Source organism: Alligator sinensis, unplaced genomic scaffold, assembly GCF_000455745.1.
Source record: "Alligator sinensis unplaced genomic scaffold, ASM45574v1 scaffold467_2, whole genome shotgun sequence".
Lineage (NCBI taxonomy): Eukaryota > Metazoa > Chordata > Crocodylia > Alligatoridae > Alligator > Alligator sinensis.
The window spans coordinates 1,401,685-1,416,224 of record NW_005842129.1 but is presented as its reverse complement, the minus strand read 5'-3'; the positions used below and the strand labels follow the sequence as shown (position 1 = coordinate 1,416,224).

The following is a 14,540-nucleotide window of genomic DNA, read 5'->3' as shown; positions in this document are numbered from 1 at the left end:
GTGCCAGCCCCCCGCCATAGCTGCCCTGCCTGTCCCAGCTTTGCCCCTTTAAAAAAAAAAACCCGAGAAAAACCCTGGAACTTACTGCTCCTGCATCAGCTTTGGGGGGCTCATGGAAAAGCACCCCATGTGGCAGGGGGCAGTGGGAGGCAGCAGGGATTGCCCCCCACAGGCAGGAATGGTGAGTATAGGGTTTGCATGGAGGGGGGAACGTGGGGGGCGGGGGGCTTATGCAGAGCCCCACACACAGTGTGGGGCAGCAGGGGTCACCCCCCCCGCCTGGTAGCACCCGTTGAGTCAGGGCTTTTTTTTCCAAAGTGCTGGGAGCTGGGGAAGCCATTGCCAGGTTGGGAGAGTGGGCAGGAGATGGGCCTAAGTGATCAATTCGGGACAGTGATTCGAATCACCGAATCAAATCACTGTTCCCAAATCAGCCGAATTCGAAGTGAATACTAGCTGCTTCGCACAGGCCTACTCCGCTCCCTGTTCCCTGGCCAGCTGCTTTTCTGACCGGGAGCAGTGTGCAAAGCCCAGTTGCAGCATGCGGTGGCTCTCCCACCGCAGCCTCTGCCTCCCCCCGCCATGGCTGCTCTGGCCTTTGCCCCTGGTAATGATGGCCAGCATCCCGTGCTCCTGTTGGCCATGGTGCTGGCCCTGCTGGCCCCAGCACCCCCCATTGAGGCTCTGGACAAGCCGCACACCCACCAGCAGGGGCCAGGGCACTGGGTGTGAGAGGCACTGGCCAACTTTCTCCTCCTGCACTCCCCACTGTAGCCCACCTGGATGGCTGCCCATGGATCCCTGCTCCACAGCACCATGCTCGCTGAAAACAGTTCTCCAAAAAACACTTTACTGCCCTCACAGAAACAGAGCCCCCCGCTCCTTTCTCCCTCCCCGACCACAGACCTCCCCCTACTCCCTCTTCCTCCCTCCCCAATAACAGACCCCCCGCCTCCTCACCCCAACAACAGAGCTTTTCCACCACCCACCCCATCCACCACCAATAAAACACCCTCTTCCCTTTGCAAACTATGTATATTGTTGTGCTGGCTTGTGAGTGCCCTCTTAGAGTTGGGGCCATGGGGTGGGAGTGCCTAGGGGGCAGAGCACAGGGACAAGCAGCGAGCACTCCAACATCTGGCTATTCCCTCATGGGTGTGCATGCTGCAGTGAGCCCAGCAGTTGGGGGTTCGCCCAGGGATGATGTCAGGTACAGTCTTCTGACATGCCCATCTCCCCCTCTGACAAACAGTGGCCAGGATCAGCAGGGCCAGCGCACAGTCCTGGCCCTGCTGCAGGCAGCTTCTGCTTCATAGCTGCATGGAGCCAGGGCAAATGGCATGGCTGGGCCCAGGCAGGGGGGCAGGGGACCCAGGGCAGGGACTGGGGCAGTAGCTCCTGGCTGGTGGAGATGACACTGGATCTCTGCACAAGCATACAGGGGGGCCTGGTGTTGGGAGGTGGGCAGCTCCCAGAGGCCAGATGGGACTGTAGTCAGGGGCTGAGCAGCAGATGGCATGAAGGAGAATACCAAAGCCAGGACAGTGTCCAGCACCTGGCAATCCTCCTCCGTTACCTCCACTGCCCCAGCCATTAGTGTAGCCTGCTGCTCCAGGGCCTCTATGTGCTGCTGCTCCTAGGAGCTGTGTTCAGAACACCTGTTCCACCCAGTCCTATGTCTTCCTGCAGTCCAAGTCCTGTGTGTGCCATGCATTCTGCCAGGGGATGTCCTCCACCTGCTAGGCATGCGCATCTGCCACCTTCTCCTCTGACATGGTCACCAGCCATTCCAGGAGGAGGGTGCTGTCTTGGGTCCTCCAGCAGAGCTGGAGCATCCACAGGGCGCTGGATGAGGGCAGTGTTGAGCCTGAGGCCACATCCTGGCTGCCAACTGCAGCCTCGCCCCTGTGTGCAGTTGCAGGACCTGCAGAGCCATAAAAAAGAAGCTGTTTGTGAGAGTTTGCAACATTTCTGAGATAAGGTGCTCTGTACCAGGGGATCGCATGCTGCCCGGCCTCAGATCAGGGGTCATGCATGCATGGGTGCCCTTGGACCATGGTAAGTCAGCCAAGTGGGCCTGGGTCCAGGTAGCTGCCAGCTGCCCCCCTTGTCCCTGCTTACTCCACAGGGGCCGGTGGGCCGCTGGGTACTGACTGCAGGCAGCCTGCCTCCCCCACCCTGTTCCCAGACTGGGACAGACCTGGCTCCTGGTAGCACCTGCTGCCCAGGTCCAGACCCACTTCCCCCTGCCCCCTGCAGGCCAACCTGTCTCCTGTGCTTCTTCCAAGCCCATGGCGCCCGGGCTTGGTGGGTGTGGGACTCCTGGATGACTGGGACGTGGATCTGCTGGCACCCCCACCCTCCCCACAAGGGGCCTTTCCAAGGAGGCACCCTGGGGCCAGCCCCCCACCGCACCAGCTCTGCACCCTCAGTGTGCCCCTGTTGCAAGTGTCCTAAGCACAGTGCAAGGACCTGTTTGTGCTGACCAAGGGGTGCCCAACCCACTATGCCCTGCTGCTGCTGCTGGCCGTGGTGCCCTGGCTGCACTTGTGCACCTGGCATGGGACCCTGAGCTTCAATAGTGCAGAGGCAAGCCTGGGCTGCCCCGCAATCTCTGCTGCCACTTGGAGGGCTATCTGTGGCTGCACTACGCATCCCTAGAGGACATCACTGCTAGCATTGGTGCATTCCTCGATGTGTAAGAGGCCCGTGCCCATCTAGCTGCAGGGGCACAGGATGCTCAATAAAGTTTTGCACTGTCTCCCACATCCCTGTGTGCTGGGTGTGGGGAGGGTGAGGGGAACCCAGGGGCACAGGTGGACCAGGCAGGGAATGGGGGCTGGGGCCAGGGTAGGGCCAGGGTCAGAGGCTGGGGTGGGGAGGGCATTCCCTCCCAGTGCAGGGCTTACCATGTTGGTGGGGCTGGCATGCTTGGTGGCTCAGGTCAGTCCCTATTGGCGGCAACAGCTTCTGGCTCCCAGCAGTATCATCAGTTGGAGGGGCACGGTGTGTGGCTTCCCAGGCAAGGGCCCCCTCTGGGGAGGAGCTGGTACTGCTGGCAGCTGGTGGTGACCTGGCTGGCTTTGCTTCATGGTCAGGGCTGAGGCTGTGGAGCTGGCAGGGTAGGTGCTGGCTCAGGCTCTCAGAGCTGCTGGAGGATGCTGGGGGCAGGGAGCTCAGTGGGATGGGCTGCTGGTGGGCTGAGGGGCCCTCCCCTGGTGACACATCACAGCAGGTGTCAGGCTGTAGCAGAGGATTGGGCAGGCCGCCCGTGCTACAGTACACAGCATGGCTACGGCCACGGTCCTGGGGCTGCAAGGATGGCATCCAATCGCCACATAAAGAGCATGGACTCATGAGCAGTCCACGACTGATGGTTGTGGTTGGTCACAGTGACCCATTGTGTCCATAAGGCCTTGACCTTTATATGGCACTGGCATGCTAACCAGTCATGCCTGTGCTCCTGCAGCTGGGCCTGGATGCTGGCAGCTAGCTCCAGCACCCTGAGGGGCTGGACAACACGGCCCTGGCGGCTGTGTGGCACTACAGTGCCAGGGAGTGGTGCCGGGGTACAGGCAGGCTGGCTGAGTTGGCCTGTGGCTTGTGCAGGAGGATGCGGTGGCCATGTGTGACCACAGGCTGCCTGCACATATCCCAGGACTCCACAGTGCCTGCAGGCTTTTGAGGGCCTGGGGCTGCTATAGAGCTGGCCCTGACCTGGGCTAGGAGAGGCTCCCAGCCCCAGGACCCTCAGGTATGGATGAAGCTGGCCCCCTAATGGCAGGGCTGACTGGGGTCAAATTTGCTCCTGGTTAGCATCTAGATGTGCTACTGCGCAGTAACTACTTGCGATTAAATTTGCAATATGCATGTGCAGGTAGCAAATTTACTCAAGAGTAGAAGAGTTTACTGCACAGTAAGCATGTACACTTGTAGACAAGCAAGCTTACTGAGTAGTAAACTCTACTGAACAGTAAAGCAGCTTGTATAGATGCACCCAGAGAGAATGAGGGGGGAGAGGAGGAGGGCGAGAGATGCTGCAAGTCAGGACTGAGGAGTATCAGCAATCCTAGGAATGAGGGGACAGCTGGTCTGTACCTGTAGGAATTATGCCTGGCTATAGACAGTGCTGTTAGTTTGAGACTTATATGACCATGAAATCTGAGCAATCTAACCTGAACCTGTTCAGCCTCCACAAGAGAAGGATGAGAGGGGATCTGATGGCCATCTATAAACTTACCAAGGGGGACCACCGGGGAACGGGAGAGACCCTGTTCCCCCAAGCACTACCAGGAGTAACTAAGAATAATGGCCATAAGTTGACTGAGAACAGGTTCAGGCTGGACATCAGGAGGCACTACTTCACAGTCAGGGCGGCTGGAATCTGGAACCAACTTCCAAGGGAAGTGGTGCTCGCTCCTACCCTGGGGGGTCTTCAAAAGGAGCCCAGATAACCACCATGTTGGGGTTGTTTGACCCCAGCATTCTTTCCTGCCATGGCGGGCAGTTGCACTTGATGATCTGCTCAGGTCCCTTCTGACCCTAACAACTATGAAATTATGAAAAATGGAAGCATTTTTCATTCAGGTAATTGGACTCTTCATATGTCCAGTGCTCCTTGGGTGGCAGTTGTGATAATCCTTATTTGGAGCCCCACCCTTCTCCCCAGGGCTGGCTGTTACTGTCTGCAGATCCTGTCTGCTGCAGATACTGGTCCTTTCCCTCTAGAGCAGCGGTTCCCAAACTGTGGTACATGTACCACCAGTCATACACAGACATCTTAGAACTGGTACGTGGAAGGCCGGGTGGAGGGGCCACACACACCCAGAGCCTAGCAGCAGCCTGCTTCACATAGCCTGCTGCACACATCCAGGAACACAGCATCACACGTCGAGCAGCACCCAGTAGGTAAGTGTGCTGGGAGAAAGGCAGGAGGGAGGGGGGCAGATCAGGGTCCCCACAGCGAGGGAAGTAGCTGGGGTGAATGGGGCCCTGGGAAGGGTGGTGCAACAGTCAGAGCCTGGGCAGCTCATTGGGTGGGGGCGGCTCCCTGCCATTGTGTGCACCCCAGGGCAGACATGGGGAGCACATGACCCCCAGATCTGCATGTGGGGCAGAGACAGGCTGTCACTGCATGCTGAGCTCTGTACCGTGCTGCCCCTGGCCCGGGAGCCTCACGCAATGCCATGTGCGTGCTGGCTGCACTGCATCCTCTGCCAGTCTGGTGGCAGCAGGCACATGATGTCCCATGTGGCGTTGGAGGCAGCTGTAGCATTGTGCAGAGCACAGTGGCGGCCCACTGCTCACCCTGTCCCTGCAGCAGTGCTGGCACAAAGGCAGCCTGGGTCTTTCCAGGGATGCAGGGGGGTTCCCTCCACTGTGCACTCCCCAGAGCAGGCATGGGGAGCACATGCCCCTCGGGTCTGAGCATGGGGGGAGGCGAGCTGCATGTTGGGCTATGCATCACATGGCACTGCCTTCAGACCTGCGTGGGACGCCATGTGCCGCTGCCAGGCGGGCAGAGGCACCTGGCCAGTGCACAGAATGCACATGGCATCCCACTCAGGTCTGGAGGCAGTGGCAGCAGCAGCAGCAGCATGATGAAGAGCCCAGTGTGCAGCGCACAGCCCACTTCCGCTCAAACTTGGGGGGCACATGCCCCCTATGTCTGCCCCAGAGTTTGCACATGCCCCCCATGTCTGCCCCCCTGCTGCTGCTGAGATCCAGGGGGCATGTGCCCCCCATGCCTGCCCCGGAGTGCATACAGCCCCTCCCCACTCTGCTGCTGCTGCCTCCAGACCTGCGTGGGACGCCATGTGCATACTGAGTGCTGGCCGAGTGCCTCTGCTCGCCTGGCAGTGGCAGGTAGATGGCGTCCTGTCCAGGGAGATCATGCTGCACTTGGCATGCACAGGCCAAGCAGGGAGCCCCCCAAGCCTGGCATCCTGCCCCAGCCAGGTGGTGTTCCCTTGTGTGCAGGGTGGCTGCGCCCTGCCCCCCCTCCCCCCCGCCCCAGCATGGAGCTGCACGGCCCAGGCTGGGCCCCACCTCTGGTGCCACTGAGCATCCCCGCTGCGGCCCGAGTCTGCGGAGCCCTGGGGCAGCCTCCCTCTCTATTCTCTCTCTCTTCCTCTTATCTCTCTTCTCTCTCTTCCCTCTCTCTTCGCTCTCTCTCTCTCTTCCTCTTCTCTCTTCTTCTCTTTCCTCTCTTCTTCCTCTCTTCTTCTCTCCTCTCTCTTCCTCTTCTCTCTCTCTTCTTTCTCTCTTCGCTCTCTCTCTTCCTCTTCTCTCTCTTCTCTCTTTCCTCTCTTTCCTTTCCCCCCCTTATCACAACATGCATAACAAAAAAGAATACACAAGAACAAAGGTAGTACATAAAGTTTTATTTATTGTCATTATGTTTAGAATTTTTAGAAAACCTGGTATTTACTGTAAAAAAAAGCAACATTTATTATTATTAACTATATTATTATGCAGTACATCCTGCCATGTACCCTCCACCCCAGTTTTGTTTTTCTGGTGTGCCTGCACTCTGGCACCTTACAGGGAACACATTGTGTTTTTTTTGATACTCCAGCCAAAAATGTTGTCTACCCCTGGTTTACACTGTCTTTTTTTCCAATTTACAATTGTTGTATATGGCTAGCATAACTTTTAAGACAATGTTTCATGATTACTAAATGTTTTGATGTTGTTCTAATACATAGTCTTTTATCTATATGTATGAAAAATTTGCTGGTAGGACTTAAGGCTGTATCATTTCAAACTGGTGGTACTCTGTCAGAGTTTGGGAACCACTGCTCTAATGGGCCTCTTACAGTTGGGGTGAAGACTGGAGCTTCATTGCCCCAGTGACTCAGCAGTGATTAGGAAGCAGATCCCTAGATATTCCCAGGCCCTCCCAACAGAGAGGGGCAGGGTTCTCCTGCCCTGTACCAATGGCGTCTTTACTTGCAGTTTCTGTTACCTTTAGGTCCAGTCACACCTTGTTTTATTCCTATGCAAATACTGCTCGATGGACATATCTCTGTTTGATAGAGACAGTATTTTGCCTGTAGTCCAAACCCTGCCTCCATACTCCCTACAGCAGGGGTTTCCTTTTTTAATAAGTTTACCTCTGGCAGCCAGACATGGAGTGGGGGGGCAGGAAGGGGTGGCATGCAACTGGATGTGGAGCGGCAGAGCTCAGGGTACTGGGTGGTGGCGGTAGTGGCCATGTGCAAGTTTCCCTCCCACCACCCCCTCTGCATCCGGCTGGCTGGGCAGTGCCTGTGCGGCCTACAGAGGGGCGCCACTGCCCTCCCCCCCGCCCTCCCTGCTCCTGGCAGGCGGCGGCGTGAGGTGGTGGGTGGTGGTGCTCCATCCCCACCCGCCTGCCTGCGCGTACCCCCTAGGGCCTTCCCAAGTACCCCGGGGGTATGTGTACCCCCAGTTGACCTCCTCTGTCCTAGAGCAGCAAATGGTCCAAAGGCCATTTAAAAAATTTGACTGCTGTTCAGCTGAGTGGTTCATTCCTTGGGCTGAAGAAGGTTTGCAGTAGGTGCAATCCCAGGTTGCCCTGAGCTTTTAAGCTTCAAATTGAACTTGGGGAACCTATAATTAGTTTTTAGTTTGGGAAGGGAATAGTCCTGCTGTCCTGCACGAAAGACTGAAGGTCTTAATTCCTATACCGCATACTCCTAGACAGCCTAATGAATGAACAAAGAAACCCACAGACAAAGGCTTTATTAGGAAATCCTTTGGGGACATTAGCTACTTAATGAAATTTAATTTTGATGATTGGCATCACTACAAAGAATTCTTAGAAGACAAGGCAATTGTCAGAGAGTGGTGTGGGAGACACGCTGGGCACTCTTAGAAACAAACATGTTATTTTAATTTAACCCACAATTAGGCTATTATAGAAACACCAGGGAAAGGGTCTGTATAACTATGATCCCCCAGCAGATGTGGAACAGTCTCCAACACCCAGACCCCAATTTGTTATCTGTAGGAAGAAAGACCCTAGCTGTCACAGAGTAACCCCAACTATTTGCTGGCAGATGTTATTCAATTTAAGAAGCATCAACAAACATCTGTGTAAGCAGCCTTTTCCTTTACTGGCTGTGATGTAGGTTTCTCTAGCCTTTCCCCTAGGTGATGTCCTTTTCCACTGGAAGGTGGCCTGGGTGAGGATCCAGCACACTTAGCAGCTCTCCAGCTCACAATCAGCTTTCCATGCTTCTGCTCATGCAGCTGTCAACAGCATACTCCCTTCTTGCCTGGACATTTGTTCACACCGTAGATCTCTGTTCTGGGTCCTCACCTCCAACTATCATCTCACTCTGCGTATCTCATAATTAGTCCTCATAAATTATGCCCCCCACCCCCATGGCCCAATTCACTGTGTGGGCAGCCATTGCCCACGCAATGAGTGCATGTCACAGGGATATGTGTGGAGCGGATCGCAGCTCTGCCCTGGGACCCCAGCCCCATGCTGTCACACTCCACTATTCTGGCTCTGTCCCTGTCCCCTGTCCTACTCCCGGCCGCTGCTCCCCACCTGCCTGTGGCCCCATTCCCTATGCCCAGCTGAGCATGCCCTGCCCACAGGGGTCCTGGGCCAGTCTCCATGAAGACCTTGCCCGCCTGCTCACCCTGCTCAGTGCCTCTGGCAGTGGGTGCCCAGCAGATGGGTTGGGATGCCCAGGCAGCAGGGCCAAGTCTGGCAGTGGCAGAGACACTGGCACTGGCAGCCAGAAAGTGCTGCCACTGCAGGGGCTGCCAGGAAGCTGAGTCCAACCACTGCACTGTCCCTGCCCCACCACTGTCCTGCCCAGTCCCACACACTATAGCTCTTGGCATGTCCAAGAGCTACACATGAGGATAGGGTAGGCTGTGCTCCATGCCAGGTGGCACCTCTGCACCTAGGGGCAGAATGGACATGTGCTATGGCCCCGGCTGCCCCCTGCACCTGGGCTGGGCAGGGCCGAAGGACATGCCGCGGGCTGGATAGAATCACTTAGCAGGCCAGATCCAGCTGCAGGCCATATTTTGCCCACACTGCCTTACACCAGTTTTAAAATAGCCACTGCTTTGGCTTCAATAGAGTTGATTCTGATTTCCAGCAGAGAGGGTGTGAACAGCATCAGGCCCAAAGACTAGCTTGGTTTTTTTCACGTAAAAATGCTCTTTATTTAGCAATTTTGCTTTCCTTGTCACTCTCCTTAACTTGGCCACTAGCTCTATCCCAGACCAGAAATCTGTGTCCCCATCCTTAACTACAGATTCCCAGTTTCCTCCCACATCCTCCTTATCTGTAAGTCACTGATCTCTACAGCTTTCCTAGAATTCATCCCTTCTCTTACCATGTGGAGCTGAAATCATTACCCAATGTTCTGCATTTTTTTTTACTTCATCTGTTGCAATTGTGGTCTTCTGAAATCCCTGCTTTCCAAACTTGAGGTGATTCAGAATCTGGCTGCCGTCAGACTCCTCTCCAATCCCCTAAAAAAGTAGGCTGCTGCCTACAAAAGCTCATGCCTCCATGAACCAGTTACTCTCCAAGGTGCCACACTGCCCTATCTTTTATCCTGTTCCCAAGGACAAGAGCTTAGCCCCCTGTCCCTCTCTGTACACCCAAAAACAGTCTCCTTCATTTGCTTCCTAGTTGGGCATCTTATTCAGAGTTCTCTTTTGGTGTTCAGGACTCTCAGGGACATACTTCTCCATTCTTCTCTTCTGTTCCCAAATTTTCTGCTCACTTCCATCCTTTTCGTCCCGTTCTCTCTGCTCCCCGTAAAGAGTTACTAATGATTCTTTCACCTGATTGCTCTGCATATCTGGAACATTTTCTCCACTGAGGCATTGGGCCTGATTCTCCTTACAAATACACTAGTATAGAGCAGGCATAATTCAGTGGAGGTCAACAGAAGGTAGTGTAGTGTGAGAGGGAATCAGGCCCCAGGGTGCTTCTCCAGTAAATCACACCTGCATTCTTCTCTCTCCATAGCATGTTGCTGACTCTCTTGGTAAGCTAGCTTGGGACGAGAGCACACTGTAGAATTTTCATTGAAATAGGTCTCTTTTGGAAAAGGTTGTTTAGACAAAACTCAACATTTTTATAAACATGTTTAGATTTCAAGGAAAATCCCCATGGAATAAAATATTTCGAAAAGGAAAAAAAAATCAGAACAACAAACAGTGTTGTTACAGCACAAATAGGCAACATTTTGAGCCAGAAAAGAAGGCAAGATATTTCAAGCAGTACTGAGTAGCAGCGGTCCATAATGGTTTTAAAAATAAAATAAAAACATATTTCTAGATAATGAAGAAATAATAAAAATACTAGAAACATGAAAAGGCCAATACCAATTTAAATAACATTTTGAGGTTTCCAAACAAAAATTTCCTAAAGCCATTTTTTTTCTACAAATCCATTTCATGGGAAAGAAAAATATTTTTTCTAATCTGGAACAAAATTAAATGTCAAAATATTGATATTTTGCATTAAACAAAAAGTCTGTGTTTTGACCAGCATTGACCATACAGTGTCTGAAGGGTGCTATATAAACAGACTGTATTATGTAACAATACTTGAAGAGCCATCATAGAAATCTAGACTGGCTAGATTAACACTGAAAATTCCTGATGAGCAGTGAGACGTTGCTTTCCCTAGAAAGCCATTTATATACACTTTTTCCATCACCTTGTTGAAAATATACTTAAAGGCTAATCCACTGTTTTCTGAAACTATCACTTTTTTTAATTTCCTAGCACCGCCCTCTGACTCCTACCTACTGGCACCCCACAGGATTTTCCCTATAGGTGAGAGGGTATATTCCCTTCTGAGAGAATGTGGCTATGTTGTATGATAAACAGGGCAGCCCAGTGGGTGCTGGGACAAAGAGTGCTTACCTCTTGCTCTCTCACTTTCTGAGCCTCAATGATTGTCTTGCTTTCTTTGCTGTCTGCTTCTGGCTTTGATGCTGTGCTTTTCCCCTTTGGCATTGGACTTTCAGGAACTTTTGGAGAGTCAGCAGGAGGCTTTGATAGTGGCTTTTCTTCTGTTGAAACAAGAGGCTTTTTCTCTTGGACTATGGTCTGCTCTGAAGACCTGAGATTCTTGACTTGGGGAGTTGTCTTGGAGAGGTGCCTGTCCGGAGGAGTTGTTGTTTGTGACTGCTGAGGTGTTACTCCTCTCTGTTGCTGATTGGTTCCCACTGGTTGGTGTCGGGGTGATCCTGTTGGCTGTTGCTTTGGAGCAGGCAGTGGCATCGGAGCAGGATCTCCTAGGCTTCCTTCTAGCAGCCTCTGAGTTTGGCAGTTCAAACACAGCCATTCATTTTTCTGCAAAATAATGAAAGAGCATGTCATTCATTGCTAAATTAATTTTTCATCTGCAGGTCTCTGAGGAGCCTGCATTCCAGCCAGGGCTCAGTAGAGAAGTGACTTTCTACTCAACTTGAAGGGAACCACTTTTCCACAGGTCAGACTTTCTACTCCTCTGGCTAGGTGCAGAGGATGGCATCTAGAGTGTTTTCCTGAAGTTATAACCATTAAGGAAGACATTCCCTTGGAAATGTCTCTGGAGAAGGGTATATCCCACTTCATCTCCTCTTTTATGAGGTCCGTGGAAGTGTTTGACTTGCAGGGAAGAAGGAACAGCTACTTACAGTTCTTACACACCAAGTAGCAGGTTTCTTAAAAGAATGAGTGAAATGGGTCAAAGAAAATACACCTATTTCTCAAGAAGTAAATGAAAGATAAAGCCTGCGCAAAAAGGGCATCTCTTTTCTCTACCAGGGACACAGAAGAGCTGCAGTGACCTGAGTGGCCTGAGACATAGTTTCCCTGCCCCTTGAACATCTTTGAGATTTTCAAAATTTTCCCATCTCATATTAGGACAAAATATCAGTAAATAAATAAATAATAAAGCAAGAACAACAGCAACACAAAATTCCTGTGTTGCAGGTGAAAATCAGTACTGTCACTTTGGATCAACTGAGAATTTTCTTCATGATTTTGAAGTATTTTATTTTGATTTTGACCCCTTTTATTGCTTTTTAAACGATTTTTTTCTATAATTAGCTTAACTATTGAAATGGAAGTTTGTTGTGAACTACAAATCCAGATTCTTTGTTTCAAAGCTGTAGACAAGAAACATTCTGATACTTTAAAAAGCTTTTTCCATACTGTTTTAAAATAAAAACAATATCAAGACCACTGTATTCCTGCAAAGAGTGTGAGGTTTGATGCATTGAGTTGAAACTTTCCCAACTAGCTCTTATACTAGGAAGAAATCATTTAAGTCAGACAGCATTGTAGGGGCTAGGGGATACAATAACTCCTAAGTTACTGTAGCTCAGGCAGCACTTCCAAACTGGGCATGCCTACATGTGAATTTACGTGCACCTAAACTTAATGCCTCTTAGCCTAAGGCGCATTAAGGCGGTTTAGGCATGTGTCTACACATGCACACCTTAAGGTGCCTTAATGTGGCTTGCTGGGCAAACGTATTTGTAGCCTGCCTTAAGCAGCACCCTGGACAACACCCTGAACGCACAGGCACTGCAGGGCCTACGGGGAGCAGGTGGGTACCATGCTAGGAAAGTGTCATGGGGCAGCGAGAACAATGAATGCATTCCTGGGCAGGGAGTGCAGAAAGGTGCAGGGCATGCCCAGAGGCCACAGGGTCTGTCCACTGCACGTGCGGAGCCGGGGCCACTGGACTGCAGCCAGGGGTGGCTCTGCTCCAAGTGAGCAGAAAAGCCCCCAGGCCATGTCTAGTGACTCGAGGCAGCTGCACCCAGCACTGGGCCTGGCTGTGGAGTACTAAGCCACCTGCTGATGCTCCAAAGCCCATGGTAGTGTAGCCGGGCAGTGCAGCCCAGTGCCAGCCAAGTGGGTGGGAGCCTCCAGTCCCCCCGTATGTGATTGGCCCAGCCCCAGCCCCAGCCCCAGCTCTAACCCTCTCCTTGTGTTCCTGCTTCCCCAGCATTGGTTGAGAGCAGGCCAAGTCAGTTGGCATACCGACAAGTACCACTGCTGCTGGAACCTCTGCTTCAGCTCCAGCATCTGTGCCTTGGAGAACAGCACCTACTGCTTCTTCTTTTTGGTGGCACCCAGTGGCAGCACAGGGCCCCATGGACTCAGCTCCAGCCTGCTCAGTCAACTGAGTCACAGCACTGTCACCTTAAAGCATCCACATGTCCCTTAAGGCATCTTAACTTTACGCAGGTATCAAATTTAGGTGTGATTAGCCTTAAATTGCCAATTTTAAGACACATTAAGGGCACACATGTGTAGACCTGTGCCCTTAATGCACCTTAAAAATGGCAATTTCAGGCTAATCATTAGGGCTGTGCAAAATTTCACCACCAGTTTTGTTTCGACGCTGTTTCGACCCATTTCGAGGTCGAAACAGCAAAATCGAAATGGAGCAGATATGGTCAAAACAGCCTTGAAACAAAACAAGGCAAGTTGAAATGTTTTGCCATTTCGATGCTGTTTCAATATTTCGCCCATAAGCTATAATGGGGAAGGTTGAAACAGCCTATAACTTTGTCATTGCTGGCCTGAGCTCAATGAAACTTGCAGGAATCGTAGCTCCATCTGAGGGTGTGAAGCCTGCCAAGTTTCATGAAGATAGGTGCAGGGGTTTCAGAGAACCTGCACACCAAGGTCTTGAGAGCAAAACTTATATCACTTGTATGTGTTAAGCCACAGCAGGGTCAAAACTGCAGGGATCGTAGCCCCTGCTGAGGCCATGAAGCCTGCCAAGTTTCAAGGAGATAGGTGCAGAGGTCTGGGGAAAACTACACCTCAAGCTGTGGACAAGCAAAACTCGTGACATGAGTGACACGGTGTGTTAAGGCGCAGCAGGGTGAAAGCTGCAGGCCTGCTGGCCCCTGCTGAGGCCACAACGCCTGCCAGCTGTCGAGATTGGTGCAGGGCTTCTGGGTTCTGGGGCCCTGCACCTCTGGCTGCTGACAGGCAAAACTCGTGTCATAGGTACTTGTGCAACTGTGCTGGTCTTGGGGCACCGGGGAGGAGGGGGGAACTACTGTAGGCCTGGCTGCTAGGCCCCACTGCAGCCACAAAGCCTGCCAGCTGTCAAGGAGATAGGTGCAGGGGGTTCTGGGGCCCTGCGTCCCTAGCTGCTCACAGGCAAAACTCATGACATGGGTGTTTGTGCAACTGCTGCCTCTCATCAAGCAGGACTGAAGATCCCCTATCACTTGCCATCACAGACCTGGGGGCAATAATTGACCACAGTATGAACATGAGCCAGCAGTGTGACGCTATAGCCAGCAGGGCCAACAATATGCTGGAACGTATTAATTGATGCATCTTACAAAAGACAAAGAAGATGCAGTGGGAGACAGACCTAAAGCCCTCCAGACAAGGGTGACAAGAGTGAAGCAACTCCCCTGGTCTCATTTGCATCCGAGATGGAACCAGATGACAACTCATTTAAATTCATAGATTCATAGATGTTAGGGTCGGAAGGGACCTCTATAGATCATCGAGTCCGACCCCCTGCATAAGCAGGAAAGAGT

The 14,540-nt window shown here is 52.3% G+C and overlaps 1 protein-coding gene across 1 annotated transcript in view; it reads right to left on the bottom strand.

Moving 5' to 3' along the window:
• BSN (bassoon presynaptic cytomatrix protein) overlaps positions 1 to 14,540 on the bottom strand; it is a 496,460-nt gene that overhangs the window by 54,044 nt on the left and 427,876 nt on the right. Inside the window, exon 4 of the mRNA XM_025205791.1 lies at positions 10,897 to 11,328. Coding sequence (XP_025061576.1) covers positions 10,897 to 11,328 — 432 coding nt within the window. The remainder of the gene's footprint in view (positions 1 to 10,896; positions 11,329 to 14,540) is intronic.